This window comes from Loxodonta africana, chromosome 25 (genome assembly GCF_030014295.1).
Source record: "Loxodonta africana isolate mLoxAfr1 chromosome 25, mLoxAfr1.hap2, whole genome shotgun sequence".
Classification (NCBI taxonomy): Eukaryota; Metazoa; Chordata; class Mammalia; order Proboscidea; family Elephantidae; genus Loxodonta; species Loxodonta africana.
The window spans coordinates 38,306,881-38,324,194 of NC_087366.1; the positions used below are offsets into that span (position 1 = coordinate 38,306,881).

The 17,314-nt window shown below is 39.6% G+C and overlaps 1 protein-coding gene across 9 annotated transcripts in view; it reads left to right on the forward strand.

Annotated features, from left to right (window-relative positions):
* Positions 1 to 17,314, forward strand: part of MTR (5-methyltetrahydrofolate-homocysteine methyltransferase) — a 141,504-nt gene that overhangs the window by 43,113 nt on the left and 81,077 nt on the right. For 8 of the 9 annotated variants that reach the window (XR_010319420.1, XR_010319421.1, XM_064276710.1 and 5 more), the window contains 5 exons: positions 7,276 to 7,376; positions 8,460 to 8,521; positions 9,625 to 9,692; positions 10,991 to 11,070; positions 13,378 to 13,490. Coding sequence is in view for 7 of the 9 variants with exons in the window: in XM_064276710.1 (XP_064132780.1) it covers positions 7,276 to 7,376; positions 8,460 to 8,521; positions 9,625 to 9,692; positions 10,991 to 11,070; positions 13,378 to 13,490 (424 nt within the window). In the remaining 2 variants the exon portion in view is untranslated. The other variant, XM_064276715.1, reaches the window with a different exon arrangement.

The window sequence follows — 17,314 nt, forward strand, 5'->3', positions numbered from 1 at the left end:
CGCATTTAAGGCTTTAATCCATTTGAATTTGTTTTTGTGTATGGCGTGAGGCATGGATCCTGTTTCATTTTTCTGCATGTGAAAATGCAGTTTTCCCAGCACCATTTATTGAAAAGACTCTTCTTTTTGCATCCAACAAACTTAGCACGCTTGTCAAAAATCAGTTGACCATAGATGTGTGGGGCTTATTTCTGGACTCTCAGTTCTATTCCATTGGTCTGTGTGTCTAGTACCAGGCTCTTTTGATTACTCTAGCTGTATAGTATGTTTTTAAATCAGGAAGTATGCGTCCTCCTTTGTTCTTTTTCAGCATTGTTTTAGCTATTCAGGGCCTCTTGCCATTCCATATAAAGTTGAGGATTAGTGTTTCTGTTTTTGTAAAGAAGGCTGTTGGAATTGTGTTGAATCTATAGATTGCTTTGGTTAGTATTGACATCTTAACAATATTAAGTCTTCCAATCCTTGAACATGGAACATTGTTCTGTTTATTTAAATCTTCTTTAATCTGTTTTAGCAGTGTTCTCTAGTTTTCATTGTATAAGTCCTTTACATCCCTAGTTAGATTTATTCCTAGGTATTTTATTCTCTTATGGTCTAGTGGTTAAGTGCTATAGCTGCTAATCAAAAAGTCGACGGTTCAAATCTACCAGGCGCTCCTTGTAAATTCTATGGGGCAGTTCTGCTCTGTCCTATAGGGTCACTATGAGTTGGAATTGACTTGATGGCAGCGGGTTTGGTTTGGTATCTTATTCTCTTAGACCCTATCGTAAATGGAATTGTTTCCCTAATTTCCCTTTGAGATTTTTCATTGCCGATACATAGAAAGACAACTGTTTCTTGTTTGTTGACCTCGTACCCTGCAACTTTGCTAAATTCCTCTATTAGCTCTAGAAATTTTCTTGTCAACTCTTTGGGATTTTCTATATAGGATCACATCATCCATGAATAACAATTATTTTACTTCTTTTTCATTTTGGATACCTTTTATTTTTCTTATTGCTTTGGCTAAGACTTCTAATACAATATTGAACAGAAGCGGTGAGAGCAGGCACCCTTGTCTTGTTCTCGATTTCAAGGGGAAAGCTCTCAGTTTTTCTCCATTAAGTAGAATGTTGACTGTTGACTTTTCATGTATTTCTTGAATCATACCGAGGAATTTCCCTTTACTCCAGTCTTCTTAGGATTTTCATCAAGAAAAGGTGTTGAATTTTATCAAATGCTTTGTCTGCATTCATAGAGATGATCATGTGGTTCTTTTCCTTCGTTTGAGTGATGTGGTGTATTACATCGATTGATTTTCTAATGTTGAAGCATCCCTGCGTTGCAAGAATAAGTCTCACTTGGTCATGGTATATGCCTCTTAATATATTGTTGGATTCTATTCGCTAGTATTTTGTTGAGGATTTTTGCATCTATATTCATAAGAGATATTGGCCTGTAGTTTTCTTTTCTTATGGTTTCTTTGGTTTGGGTATCAGGGCTTTTTTTTTCTCTTCATAGAGTAAATTAGGGAGTATTCCTTCCTATGTATATTATGGTAGAGTTTAAACACTATTGGTGTCGATTCTTTTCTAAATATTTGGTAGAGTTCCCCGGAGAAGCCATCTAGTCCAGGACTTTGTTATATTGGGGGGTTTATTGACCGGTGATTCTATCTCTTCATTTGTTATGAGTCTTTTGAGACTTTTTATTTCCTCTTGAGTCAGTTTGTGTTGGCTGTGTGCTTCCAAGAATTTGTCCATTTCGTCTACATTATCCAGTTTGCTGCCTGCCATGCAGCTCTTCATAATGTTCTGTTATAATTCTTTTTATTTCTATTGGTTAGTTGTAATGTCCCTCTTTCTTTTTTTATTTTGGTTATTTGCATCTTTTCTTTTCTTTGGCAGTCTAGCTAAAGGCTTGTCAATTTTATTGATCTCTTCAAAGAATCAATTTCTGTTTTGTTGATTTTCTGTTTTCAATTTTATTTCTGCTCTGATATTTGTTATTTCCTTTTTTCTGATAAGTTTAGACTTAGTTTGCTCTTCTCTTTCTAGTTCCTGGAGTTGTTGAGTTAGGCTGCTTATCTGAGATCTTTCCCTTTTTTTTTCATGTAGGCATTTATTGCTGTAAGTTTCCCTTTGAGTGCTGCGTTTGCTACATTCCGTAACTTTTGGTATGTTGTGCTTTCATTTTCATTTGACTCTAATAAATTTGTGATTTCTTTCTTGACCTGTTGGCAGTTTAATAGTGTGTTGTTTAGTTTCCATAAGTTTGTGTATTTTCCAGTTTTTATTTTTTCTGTTACTGATTTTCTTAGATGGAAAACCCACACCCGGTAAGCCTACTTTGGGTCTTTGTGTTACTCTCCGGTTTGCCCAAGGTTTCCTTCCCTGTTCCGTGGGGGCTGCTTATATCTGAGCTGGCATTCAGGGGAAGCACAGATAGACTTTCCTCTGTTTCAGGAGGAGGAGGGGCTGGCACTCCCCAGAAGGACCTTCGAAGGTTCTGTGTTATTGACTTCAGAGCCTCAGTGGTCCTGTGGTCATTGGGGAAGCAGTCTGCACTTAGGTGACTCATCTTCCGATTACACTATAGGGAGCCTTCTGCAGGAGTTTGTATCAGCCCAGCAGCCAACAGTTACTGGTTGTTGGAGGGGTAGTCATACTCCAGAAGGACCCCAGAGAGGTCTGCCTTGTTGCTTTCAGAGCCCGCCTTGTAGTAGGTTGGCTGTGGGTGTAGCCTCTACTCAAGATGCCTGTTTCCTAGCACCAGCAGCCTCAATCAGCAGTCCTCAGCACCAACTGTAACGGGGAACAGACAGACCCAAACTCATCCCCAGGGAGGTCTGTCCTGTTGGTTTCAGAGGCCTGTGCTGTGGGGTGCACAGGGAGGCAGGTAGAGTGTTGACTGTGGATGGGGTCAGACTCCACTGCAGGGGCCTTCTGCAGCAGATTGCAATAGGCCTGGCTACCAACAATTACCAGATTGGGGAGAGGGTGTCGCCCCCATGGAGGTCTGCCTTTTCGTTATCAGAGTCCTCCCCCAACCCCCAATAGATTGTTGGCTGTGAGTTCAGCCTCCACTCAAGACTCCTGCTTCCTAACACACGGTAGCCTCAGTCAGCAGACCCCACTGCCAACCAGAAGGGGGCCCAGACTAACCCTAGCTGACCCACTGAAAAGTTTGTTCTACGGGTTTCAGAGGCCAGAGCTGTGGGTTGCTCAGGGAGACAGGGCCCTTCTGTAGCAATTCACAGCAGGTTGGCAGGTGATGGTCTGAGTGGAGGAGGGACTGTCATGTTCCAAGTGGACCCCCAGCCTAGGAAGGTCTGCCTTTTTGCTACCAGAGCCCTCCCTGTAATATATTGGCTGTGGGGGTAGCCTCCAGTAAAGATGTCTGCTTCTTAGCACTCGGCAGCCTCAGTCAGCAGTCCTCAGCACCCACTGAAGTGGGGGGCACATAGACCTGAACTGACACCCCTGGAGGTCTGTCCTGTTAGTTTCAGAGGCATGAGCTGTGGGATACGCAGAGAGGCTGCGAGAGTGATTACTGTTGGAGTAGACGCTACTACAGGAGCCTTCTGTAGTAATTTGCTGTAGGCTTGCAGCTGACAGTATTCAGGTGAGGGAGGTGCTGGCACACACAAAATGGACCCCTTGGGATGTCTGCCTTGTAGCTTTCAGAGACCTCCCTGGAGTATGTCGGCTGTGGGTGTACCCTCCACTTAAAGGTGCCTGCTTCTTGGCACGTAGCAGTCTCAGACAGCAGTCCTTAGCCATTAACTAAAAGGGAAGCAGACAGATCAGAATTGACTCCCTTGGAGGTCTGAGCTCTGGGGTGTGCAGGGAGGTGGATAGTGTTGACTATGAGAGCTGACTCCACTGCACATGCTTCTTGTAGGATTTCAAAGTGGGCTTACAACCCACTGTCTGGTTGGGAGAGGTGCTGGCACACTTCAGAAGCTTGGGGTCCTGTCTGTACAGTGATGGCTAGGGAAGCAGGCTCTTTTTCTGGGGCCACTTCCCCAGTTCACGGCAGCCTGCATGGCTGGGAGAGGAACAGGGACCTTGGGAGAAGCGATTTCCTACCATATGCAACTCGTGGTTGATTTATTGATTCTTTTCTGTCTGCAGTTGCCTGCTTTCCTATGCTTCCCAATTCAGAGTCCCTCAAAGCTGAGCATCGTTTCCGTGTTGTATTTTTTTTTTTGTATTTGTGGGAGAGGGTTGGAGTGATGGTTTATTTATGCTGCCATCTTCCCAGAACTCTGTTTGCATTTTTTAATGTAAAAATGTTTTAAATTACATACATGACTGAAGTGGAATCTAGAGGATATGCTGTTTTTATCCTGTGCCTTTTCACTTGGCTAACTCCTTCTTTGCCTTTAAGACTCATGTTAAGCGTCCTCTTCAGGGAATCTTCCCTCTCTCAGCAGCCTAGGTCAGTGTTCTTTTTCAGAGAAACCTGTTTACTTCTGTTACAGCATCTGCCATAAAAATAATCGTTGTGAACATTTATTGAATTTGCCTTATGGTGGCTCTGTTCTCAGTCCTTTAAGCAAATTATTTATTTTAATTCTAGCAACACCACCTTGATGTTCGTACGGTTATTAACACCTACATTTTAATGATTAGGGAACGGAGACTTAGAAGGTTGTGACTTGCCCAGGGTCACATAAGTAGTGAGTCTCAAGATACAAGGTTGCTCTTAACCACTGTGTTATACCACATTTTCTCAATTATGTGCTTATCTTTTTCACATTTTAATGTTTCTAATTTCGGGGTATATTTTACAGTTGATGTAATATGGTAGTGTGATTTCTTAAAAACCATTTTATTATTACTTATTAATTTACGTTGTATAGTTACACAATTGGTGATGCCTGATAATTAAGAAAATTACTTTTAGACTAGGTCGTGATTGTTTTCTCAAGAGCTTATGAGCTTTTCCAGAGCAGTGTCTTAATTGTCTTTATTTCTCTGGTGCTTAATAGAGTTCTTAGCACATAATAGGAGTTTAGTGAAGGCAGGAAAGTGAGGAATCTCTGATAATTTATTTTTCTTTGTAGGCAGCATGCAGTTAATTCTGACTTTTGGTCCACTCAATGGTTAATTTTTTTTTTTAATAATCTTTTCTATACCTTCAACATTCATCTATAGCAAAGAGAGTATATATTGGGTTCTGTTTTGTTATGAATCTTGCAGATTGAAAGGACACATAGAAGGCAGCCCAGGAACTGGAGGATTTTATCAGATCCTACTTCTGTTGCTTGCTGTTTAGCACTTTTGAGTGGTGCCTATCTAGTTTTCTCCCTGGTGCAGTACTGAGAGAAGTCTGGTTAAAAAAAAAAAGGACAATTAAAAAAAAAATACACAAACAATATATGAAAAAGTGAATTGTTAAGAAACTGTTACTGACTGATTTGGTGATTGTCACAAAATATGTTAAGAAGAATGGGACAGAACCTTTGTATGATTATTACTATTTTTAATTCATCAAACATTTATTGAACATTGCTAACCACTGGTGGCCCAGTAGTTAAGAGCTTGGCTGTTAACCAAAAGGTAGACAGTTCAAATGTACCAGCTGCTTCTTGTAAACCCTATGGGGCAGTTCTACCCTGGTCTGTCGGGTGGCTGTGAATCAGAATCGACTTGTCGACAATGGTTATATACCATGTGATACAGTTCATGCTAGGAAAAATGTATATGTAAGTTGCAGTGTGAGATGCAAGGTGCTATACAGAAGTACGAATAAAAGTCTTGTTTTACATAGGATGGAGTAATCGTGCTGCCTGTGGGATGCAGGGAAGGCTTTATAGAGAAGGTGACACTTGAACTAGGTTTTTAAAACACATGTAAGGGTTTGCTAAGCAAGGCAGAGTGGATGTATCAGACTGAGGTAATGGCAGTGTAAGAGCTCTGTGGTTTACAAAACACTTGCATCTATGATATTTCATTTGAACTTCACTACAACCCCAGGAGCTGATTGGGCATTGCTTTCCTCATTCAACAGGTGAGGAACTGAGGTCACCTAAATTTTAAGGAGACAAGTTGGGACTGGAACTAAGTTTGGGAAAAAGACTAGGATCCTTTTAATGCTTTTTAAAATTTTCAGTTTATTACCTGGTGCTGAATCCGGTGGCAGTAGCATAAGATAAAAGGACATGCAGTTAAATTAAGGGGATGTTCCAAATGGAGCTTATTTAGCTAAACTAAATAAGGCTTATAAACAGCCATGGATAGGACGTAGCCATCTTAACTGAGATGTGGCTCTGTCAGGCACTGAAGATCACAGAATCTTGTCTGTGTTTTAAGTAAACTTTTTTTTTTTTGGAATAATTTCATATTCACAGAACAGTAACAAAGATAGTACAGAGAGTTCCCATCTATCCTTCATCTGGTTTTCCATAACATTAACATCTACATTTGTCAAAAGTAAGAGTATATTACTATTAACTGAACTTCAGGTTTTATTCAAATTTTCCCAAATTTTCTCACTAATGTCTTTTTTTCTTTTCCAAGATCCAGTCTAGGATACCACGTTATACTTAGAAATCAAAGTGAAAGAAGAAAAGTCAAATATGAAAAAGGAAAAGGTTACATAGTTGAGTAGTTTCACAGTTAGCTCCTGATGGCCCCTGGGGTTGGAGGGGTTCCAGGCCCTCCACCCTTACTTCAGTTAGAGGACCCCTGCTTTGATGTGTTTGATTTGATTCCAATTTTCTAAGTTTCATTTGAAAAAAAGAGAGGCTCTTGGTTTTATAGCTAAAGAAGCAGCTGAACCTATAAGAGGATATGTTCTTTGCTCAAGGTTACCCAGCAAATGAGTTATGGAGCAGGGCTAAGTCCTGGTCTTCTGGACTGCTAGGGTAGACTCCTTCTGTCCTTTCATGTTCCCTCTACCTCCAAGATTCTCCTTTTCCCTTTCCTTAAGTCTTGCCTTCAGGTCAGATATTCATTAGCAGTGATAGTTTGCTAGCGTTTTTGTCCCACAATGTTCAGTTAGCCAAACTGAGCTTATTTAAGGGCCCACATCCATGGGCAAAGTCCTGTAGCTGAAGTTAGAGACATGGCAAAAAAACTCAGTGTACCTGGGACCTCAGGAGACCTCAATGAGATGGCTTTGACTATATCTGAGTCAAGTTATTTTAAGTAGTGTATGATGTCTCAGGAGATTTGTCATCAGCTTGGTTTTAGATATATTTATTCTTATCTTTACCATAACTTTTTATATAGATAAATATGCTGAATGAAAGGTAATGCTTCTAATATTATCTTTTTGTTTCTCCAGTATTGGATTAAATTGTGCCCTGGGTGCAACTGAGATGAGACCTTTTATTGAAACAATTGGAAAATGTACGACAGCCTATGTGCTGTGTTATCCCAATGCAGGTATGTGTTTCAGAGGGGGCCTCCCATAAAGAAATACAAATGCATAGAGATGGGAGAGATATGGTAACAGGTCTTGATTGAAAGATTATCTGCAGGTCTTGGCATATAGATGATACTCCATAGACATTTTATAAAGGAAGGATGTTTAGCTCTAGACCAGTGTTTCCTTCTAGATTAAAGGAATAGTTGAACTAGCCTGAAAGTCTCAGAGTTGGACATAGCTTCAAGGAATGACACTTAGCCATATAACTGACCAGAGCCTTGCCTTTGGTGACAGCGCTCGCCATGTGGACGTGGCCAAAGACGTGTACAGAGAAGAGGCAAGGGAGCCCTGTTCTCCTTTCCACTCTATTGGCACAAGAGCAGAAGAAAAGTCCTGTGCGTTGTTACTTTTTCCCTTTTTAAAAGATAGGACTTGTAGTTTACTGTATGTAGAAATTCCTAAGTTATTTGTAGACAAGTCTCAAACCATCCAATTAAATGTTGGTAGTTCATCTGGGTTAACTAGATTTCCTGGTGAATGTTTTTGAGCACTGCTTAGATTCTTAGGGCTAAAAAATAATTTTCCAGCCTTCTTTCTCCAAATATATACATTTTAATGGACAATAAATTTTCTTTCCCACCAGGAGTAAGATAACTAGAAGGGGATAATAAATAAAATAGGAAATTGGATAGTCATGCTTGAGAATATTTATTTGAAAGGGGACCAGTGTTACTTTGTTTTTAATAATGTATCAGATGCTTGTTCCTTCAGGGCACATGTAGTAGTACCCTCCCTCCCACCCCCAAACAGCTGTGCGACAGGAAGGAATTTCCATTATAGGAAGGGGCGCTCTCCCATATAGTAGTGATTCTTTGCTTCCTTTTTTTTTTTTTTTTATCTTCTTAGTATGATTTTTTTGTTTTGTGTGTCACATTTGTGTTCACTGTATAAAGAATTTATTTTTGCAAGTAAATAGAATGTAATAAATTAATGTATTCATAAACGTAATATTTTCCTAACGTCTTAAGCTAAAGCCTTTGCAAATGTGATGTTTATTTGCTAAGGTCATTTCTAATAGTGGTTGAAATGTACTTTGTTAGGTCTTCCCAATACCTTTGGCGACTATGATGAAACTCCTCAAATGATGGCCGTGCACCTAAAGGTAGGGATCCTTCTTTCACTTGATTTCTTAAGAGTTAGAAAAATGGAATTTTAGGTTTAGAATGCTTAGGAGCAGAATTTTGCCCAAAGAAATCCCCGTGCATATAAAGCAAATAAAAGTTTAGCTATTCTGAATTAAGGTGGTGGAGGCAGAGGGAGGGGCTGGCTATCCACATCCTTAACCTCTATTGGCACCAGTGGCTGGTGGGAAATTCCTAATGGGGTCCAACCCAAAGTGACTGAAGCTGGCTCTGCTTTGAGGCATTGCTTCCTCTGGAGTCTCCCAAGCGGTGTAGTCTTCCCAAACTACTGGAGGTGGGGTAGATGTCCTGCTTGCTCCTCATTGCCACCTCCACCGTCCTCCCTCTCTCACATAAACCTCCCCTTCTCTAAGTCCTAGCTCTTCAGACCGTACTGCCCACCACCCCTCCATATTGCACTCATCCACTAAACCCTGGGTCTCTCTTCCTCATTTCTTGAAGTTTTAGCTCTGACTCACTGACATTCTTTCCTATATAGTTTCTGACTTAAATCTTAGAATTTCAGTGTCTTATGCAGATGATCTTTTCAATACCTTGACTTCTCAGTGTCTCGACTTGCCCTCTCAGTTGTCTTATCCTTTCCTCACTAGTCTGTGGTGAGACTCTGGACCTGCGCTCCTGACATGGCAGGCTGTACCACATGTAACTCTCGAGCGCTTGAAATGTGGTTAGTGTAACTGAAGAACTGAATTTTTAACTTTTGGAAATTGTAATTAATTTAAATTTTAAACTTAATACTGACTTGATTTATTATTTGAAAGTGCATTATCCAGATCATATTCATTCAGCTTGACACATGGGTGAAAAAAATCTTTGATCAGTTAGGCAAATAAATCTCCCTTGCATTTAAAATAGTATGAAGGATTTCATCTGAACTCATTTCTGCTTTTAACCTTAGATGTAGGGCATGTCAAAACTTTATATCTGGGGTAAGTATGTTTAGCTGTCTTCTTAATGTCAGCTTAGTTACTCAGGAAAAGTAGACCTTTTTCCTGCAGAATGATTAGTGGTGAGTTTAGAATTGAGGTGGACTCTCTGAAGCTTTTTCTTTTTCTAAATGCAGGACTTTGCTGTGGATGGCTTGGTCAATATCGTTGGTGGATGCTGTGGTACAACACCAGATCACATCAGGTAATAACCACCTCTGAAATACTTTGTTATAGAAAATGTCAAAGGTAAAAGTAGAAGAATAATAAAATGAACACCATGTGCCTGTCACACAGTTTTCCTAATTTTTAGCATTTTGCCATTTTTATTTTATCTGTCTCTCAACTTTTTTTCTTCTGGAATATTTTAAAGCAAATTTGTATTATAATGTTGCATCCTTAAATATCTGAGTAATATTTTAATGCTCAAGGAGAGAAGGCTCATGTTTCTTGTGGGGACAAATACATGCTTCTGTTAACTCATCTCCTGGAAAACAAAGACAGTAATCGTGCAAGCAGCTTGAGATGAAGAGAAGTGTTTTTGCTTTGCCTGACACACAGTCATAGCTTAAAAAATGTGTTTGGGTGAGTGTTTGAAGGAAGCAGGAAATAACAACATATCTAAGTATGTGTTTAATTCTTTTTGACTTTGTACCTTATAGGAGTATTGGAATCAGTAGAGTAGATTGTATTTTATATTTTTTTCCCTCGGAGTGACTGAGAGTCAAATTTCGAGCTAGCCGTGTCACTGCTTTGTTTTTATATGTATAAAAAATGACAGTATTGAATTACCCAAGATTTTACTGCTTTTGACTTCTGGAATAGACTCTTGGAAACCCTGGGGGCATAGTGGTTAAGTGCTACAGCTGCTAACCAAAGGGTCAGCAGTTCAAATCCTCCAGGCGCTCCTTGGAAACTCTATGGGGCAGTTCTACTCTGTCCGATAGGGCCGCTGTGAGTCGGAATCGACTTGACGGCACTGGGTTTGGTTTTGGGTTTTAATAGACTCTTGATAAATATAATTTTTTAAATATTTAAAAAGTAACATTGAAAGCTACGACTAACTGAATATAGCTTGTCTTTGGCTCACAACTGATCTTTCTGTTCTTAAGGTTATTTCCTCCTTTCTTAAAAGAGGAATTGGCTTGGAAATGTCTCTCTACACATTATATATGTTATGTGTGTGTGTGTATGTGTATATATATGTATGTATATGTATTTGTATACACACGCACATACACACATACTGTTTTTACTTTTGACATCTACATACTAATTTTGGGGCAGTAGGGTGAGCAGATCCATAAAAGTTAAAGCGTATAGATTAATTTTCTGCATTACTGAGAAAACTAAAAGGCATAATTACTGCTGCACATTTGGAACCAGGTATATAATTACGTGTACAATTATGTTAAACAGGCTTAATTTCATAGCTGGAAATCAGTTTAATTAAATTTATTTTCTTCGATGTTAATGGGTATCGTGTTTTCTCTTTCAACTCAGGGAAATCGCTGAAGGTGTGAAAAATTGTAAGCCTAGGGTTCCACCTGCCACTGTTTTTGAAGGGCATATGTTACTGTCTGGTAAGTCATAAAGACATGGTGTTTATGATTTCAGAAACAATTTGTAGAATGTATTTAGTATGTTTATTCTAAGTGTTAGTGATTTTGTGCCAAGTAACTTGTTTATTCAAAGAAGAATACACATTTTTTCTCCTCACTTAAGTGAATTCTAATAAAGAACCCTTTGTTTTTCTTGGGGTGGGAGGGGGATAAAGGTATGCAGGCCATTGGCCAGGTGAGAAGTAGAACTCAGGCGGTCTTGTCTCTATTGTGTACTGTTTTGAAAACGCTGGCTACAGCCTAACGGTTTAATTGTCAAGTTTGCTACTGTTATTGAGAATCCCAGACTGCCAAGGCCCAATGTTTTTCAATGGCAGCAGCTTTTTCCTAGAAAAATTTCTTTGCTTCCAAAATAATGTTGTAATCTTACATTTGTTATGTGTCTAGGGCTTTACAAAGAGTTGTAGTATTTATGATTCTGTTTGGTTCTCAACAACTGAGAGGTAGGCTGCCACACTTTGTCAGTATGAGTTTTGATGCTTAAATAAGGAACATTAGGAGACTAGTTCATCATACTCACTGTTAGAAAAATAACTTTAAATTTTTCCTTCAGTTCTTTATTGAAATATCCTTAGATGGTATCTTTAAGCAAGAAAAAAAAATGTATAAACAGATTCTTGGAGAACTTAGAAGTAACATGGAGAGTTTTGTGCCCTAATGACTTAGAATTTACCATCCTTCTAAATTAAAATATTTTAGTGTCTTATATTATCCTAAGAAAAGTGAAATAAAATACAGGTGACAATAAAAGGAATGTCTGCTTTTCTCACTCAGAACGTATCATGTAGAATGATTCTTCATGAGTGAGTGTGAAGTTGGGTTAGAAAACATACCTCTTCAAGCTCACCTTTTCTTTTTACACTCCAGAAGGGTTGTGGGTAGGAGAAGTAGGATTTATGATTGATGATTACCTCCCATCCCCGGGAGAAAGTAACCTTCACCAGAGAGAGGTGAGAGGCCTGGCAGGCAAGTTAATTTTTTTTGCTAAAGCTCAAAGTTGTGCCTTGACTTCAGCCCAGGACTAATGATTAATTCAGTGCTTGCCAAAATTAAACAAGTAGAGAACCATTTAGATGTGGAGTTTTTTTTAAGGATTTTTGTGTAAGAATGAAAGAATCCTTTTTTTAAAAAAATTCGAATTTCGTTTGCAATTTTTACTTGCTTTAAAAATCACCTTCGATCAGATTTAAAAGAGTGACATCAAACATGCTCTTTTATAAGTTACAAACTTGAGAGAAATATGGTTTTTATATCGGATACTTCCCATTCATAATAGATTAGAAGTTTTTTTGTGTGTGCAGTGTTTTTAAGAACATCACTTAGGAACTCTTTAGCATTTAAATGTTGCCATCCTTGCTTGTCTTTGCTGTGAACCTCAGGGCCTGACTAAGGACAGAGATACCCTGAGACTGGTTTGGAAGGGTAGGTCCAAGAGGAACAGTACCAAAGGAAAAGGAAGCCCTGGAAAGCAAGTCTTTTCAGCCATTGAACACACGCTCTGGGATAGTTTTATAATTATTTTATAATAAAATTTTTATATGCAAATGGAATTTATTTTACAGTGAAGCCTATGAGCACTGGAACTCAATGGGATTGCATGGTTTTTCTGGATCTCACAAGTTTTCCGCCTTTGACAGAGTGCGGTTTTACCGTTTTTCTATCATTCTTTTTAGTGGAAAATATTTTAGTTCTCCTTCTCTGACAGGTTTCCACTTACATAGGTTCTGGCTTTTATGGCTTTCACTGTATAAGAAAAATATTTATTAATTTTCCCTTCTTCCTCTCTGTTTCTTCATCAACTGATGCTCTGGCAAAGGACTCAAAAGCCATTTTCATTCATTAACAACAACCACCACTGTGATTACTGGTGCTTAAAATTTTATACTTATTACCATTATCTAGTTTCATTTTTACAATAACTTTTACTGTCTATTTTATCAGCTCAGAGAGGCTGAAGGAACTAACTGGGCAGGGATTTGAACCTAAGCCTGACTATAACCACTTAGCAAGACTGCCTCTCCTAATATCTTATAAAAAATTTCCAAGATAAAACCCTGAAATAATCTTCTTGTGAGAATTCTAGTTGTACTTGTAAGTGCAACAAATAGTCTCCTATGATCTTTGGAATATCCCTAGGGAAGAAGACAGTGTTCTTGGGTTTCTCTCTGGTCAGATGGGCTTCTTTTTCATGAAAATGTTTGTTTCCTGTCTGTTTCATGTCATCCATTTGCATTTTCAGAAATTTTTCAAAATACTTCTCCTTTTAAGGTCTAGAGCCCTTCAGGATTGGACCGTACACCAACTTTGTTAACATTGGAGAGCGCTGTAACGTTGCAGGATCAAGGAAGTTTGCTAAACTCATCATGGCAGGAAACTATGACGTGAGCATCTTAATAAGACCCCTGAGGCATCTGCCCTGTCTTTGGCTAGACAGCAAGTCAATGAAGCAGCGCTACCTTTGATAGCGTTATTAGCAGAGCTGCTGGGAAGAGTGAGAAGCATGGTAAAGTGTACTCAGAGCAAGCTGGGCTGGTGGGGGGGGGTGAAGCTTAGAAAAGTGGAAGCTGCCATTGTCAGTATTTCTCAGGAAGTACTGCTTTGGTGAATGAAGTGGGATGAGATGGGAGGGATCCAGGTTCTAGGTATACCTGTTAATTGTGAAATGAGCTTAAAAATTTGAGAATATCCTTCATTTTGGCTTCGCACAAATCCTTTTAAGGAAAAGGAAGGCCAAGAAACTTGCTGTTCAATTCCTTGTGACTACATCAAATGTCAGCTGTTAATGGTATTATTGAACCTGTTAGTTGGCTAAAATACCAAAAAAACAAACCAAACCCATTGCTGTCCAGTTGGTTCTGACTCATAACGATCCTATACTACAGAAGAGAACTGTCCCATAGGGTTTCCAGGGCCATAAATTTTATAGAAGCAGACTGCCACATCTTCCTCCTGTGGCACAGCTAGTGGGTTTGAACTGCCAACCTTTTGGTTAGCAGCTGAGCACTTTAACCACTGTGCTACTAGGACTCATTTAGGCTAAAATAAGCAAACAAAAACAAAGGAAAGCAAGAAGCCCTTGCTTTGGAAAGGTCATGTGATAGCCATAGTGTTTTTAAACTTGGTCACTCTGTGGATGAGTCAAATTTAATCCAAAAAGAGCATACCCTGAACATCCAGATAGGTTTTCTTTGTCTTAGGTAAACATAAAGTTAAAAATAGAGGAATTTGGTCTGGACTTTAATGATATTTGTGATATCCTCAAACTGTACTCACTTTAAGGTTCTGTACCTTTTAGGAATTAGGTCTTCCAGACACCAGTACTAAAGCAGACTTAGTTTTAATCACAAGGAAAAGTCCCATTTATCACCCTTTATGACTTGCTCCTTATTACTTCATGGCATCCCCCAGAGGTGTATCTTCCTCCTCAGCCCTCTGCTGTTACGTTATTAGAACCTGCTATGCTTGTAGGCTCCTGACCTGTTTCCTTGTCAGTCCTCGTCCCCTTTGTTCCTGCTACTGCTCAGTGCCGCCATGTATTTCCATCATGGTGCCGCACCATTCAGCACCTGTCCTGGGGTGGCTTATTTATTTATTTTCATATAAGATAGAATCCAGACTCCTTAGCTCATTATTCTCTTCTCTCCACTCAGGTGCCAAACTGCCTTCCCATCCTAGTCTGTTTTCTGAATATTCTAGGAGGCTTCCTTCTGCTGCCATGCCTTTGTGCATGTGTGCCCCTTCTGAAATACTAATGCCCCTTTGTAGTTGTAGTTGTTGTTGGGTGCCCTTGAGTCGATTTCAACTCATGGCGATCCCAGGTGACAGAGTAGAACTGCCCTATAGGGTTTTCTTGCCTGTAATCCTTACAGGAGCAGATTACTAGACCTTTCTCCCGAAGAGCTGCTATGTGGGTTCGAACTGCCAACCTTTTGGTTAGCAGCGGAGCACTTAATCGTTGCACCACTGAGACTCCTTCATAGTTTTAGAGACTTCTTCAATTTGCAGTGTAAACACCGTTTTGTTTCTTATGACCATTATGGTCCCCTTTCAGTTCTGAGATGCAATGGATTTGACGGAAAGAGCAGAGGGCATTTTAGGCAGAAGCAAACAGGTGGGAGTAATAATAGCTAACATTTATTGCCCCACGCTTCTCTCAGTTTATTGTACTGAGGTAGCGTGCATGTTGCTGTGGTGCTGAAAGCTATGCCCTTGGTATCTCAAATACCAGCAAGATCATCCACGGTCAACAGGTTTCAGCTGAGCTTCCAGACTAAAACTAGGAGGAAGGGGCTGGTGGTCTCATCTGAAAAATTGGCCAGTGAAACCTTATGAGTAGCAGTGGAGCACTGTCTAATATAATGCCAGAAGACAAGCCCCTCAGGTTGGAACTAAAACCCACTGCCATCGAGTCGATTCCGACTCCTAGCGACCCTATAGGACAGAGTAAAACTGCCCCGTGGAGTTTCCAAAGAGCGCCTGGTAGATTCGAACTGCCGACCTTTTGGTTAGCAGCCAAACCACTCAACCACTACACCACTAGGGTTTCCCTCAGGTTGGAAGAAACTCAAAATATGACTGGGGAAGAGCTGCTTCCTCAAAGTAGAGTCAACCTTAATGATATGGATGGAGTAAAACTTTCGGGGCCTTCATTTACTGATGTGGCACGATTCAAAATGAGAAGAAGCAGCTGCAAATATCCATTAATAATCAGAATGTGGACTTATGAAGTATGAATCTAGGAAAATTGGAAGTCATCAAAAATGAAATGGAATGCATAAACATTGATATCCTAGGCGTTAGTGAGCTGAAATGGACTGGTATTGGCCATTTTGAATCAGTCAATCATATGGTCTACTATGTCAGGAATGACAAATTGAAGAGAAATGGCATCACATTCATTGTCAAAAAGAGCATTTCAAGATCAATCCTGAAGCACAATGCTGTCAGTGGTAGGATAATATCCATACACCTATAAGGAAGACGAGTAAATACAACTGTTTACGCACCAACCCCTAATGCCAAAGATGAGGAAATTGAAGATTTTTACCAATTTCTGCAGTCTGAAGTTGATCAAACATGCAATCAAGAGGTGTAGTAATTACTGGTGATTGGAATGCAAAAGTTGGAAACAAAGAGGAAGCATCTGTAGTTGGAAAATATGGCCTTGGTGATAGAAACAACACTAGGAATCACATAATAGAATTTTGTAAGACCAACGACTTATTCATTGCAAATACCTTTTTTCAACAACATAAACAGCAACTGTACATGTGGATCTCACCAGATGGAAAACACAGGAATCAAATCAACGTCTGTGAAAAGAGACAATGGAAAAGGTCAGTATCATCAGTTAGAGCAAGGCCAGACTGGTTGCAGAACAGACCATCAATTGCTCATACACAAGTTCAAGTTGAAGCTGAAGAAACTTACAAGTCCACAAGAACCAAAATACGATCTTGAGCATATCCCACCTGAATTTAGAGACAATTTCAAGAATAGATTTGACACATTGAACACTAATGACTGAAGACCAGACAAGTTGTGGAATGACATCAAAGACATCATACATGAAGAAAGCAAGAGGTCATTAAAAAGACAGGAAAGAAAGAAAAGACCAAAATGGATGTCAGAAGAGACTCTGAAGCTTGCTCTTGAATGTACAGTAGCTAAAGTGAATGGAAGAAATGATGAAGTAGAAGAGCAGAACAGAAGATTTCAAAGGGTGGCTTGAGAAGACAGAGTGAAGTATTATAATGAAATGTTCAAAGACTTGGAGTTAGAATACCAAAAGGGAAGAACACACTTGGCATTTCTCAAGCTGAAAGAACTGAAGAAAAAAATTCAAGACTTGAGTTGCAATTTTGAAGGATTCCGTGGGCAAAATATTGAACAATGCAGGAAGAATCAAAAGAAGATGGAAGGAATACACAGAGTCACTATACTAAAAAGAATTGGTCGACAGTTCAACCATTTCAGGAGGTAGCAAATGATCAAGCAATATGGTATTGAAGGAAGAAGTCCAAGCTGCACTGAAGTCATTGGCGAAAAACAAGACTCCACGAATTGACAGAATACCAAGTGAGACATTTCAGCAAACATGCAGTGCTGGAGGTGCTCACTCATCTATGCCAAGAAATTTGGAAGACAGCTTCCTGGCCAACTGACTGGAAGAGATCCATATTTATGCCTATTCCCAAGAAAGGTG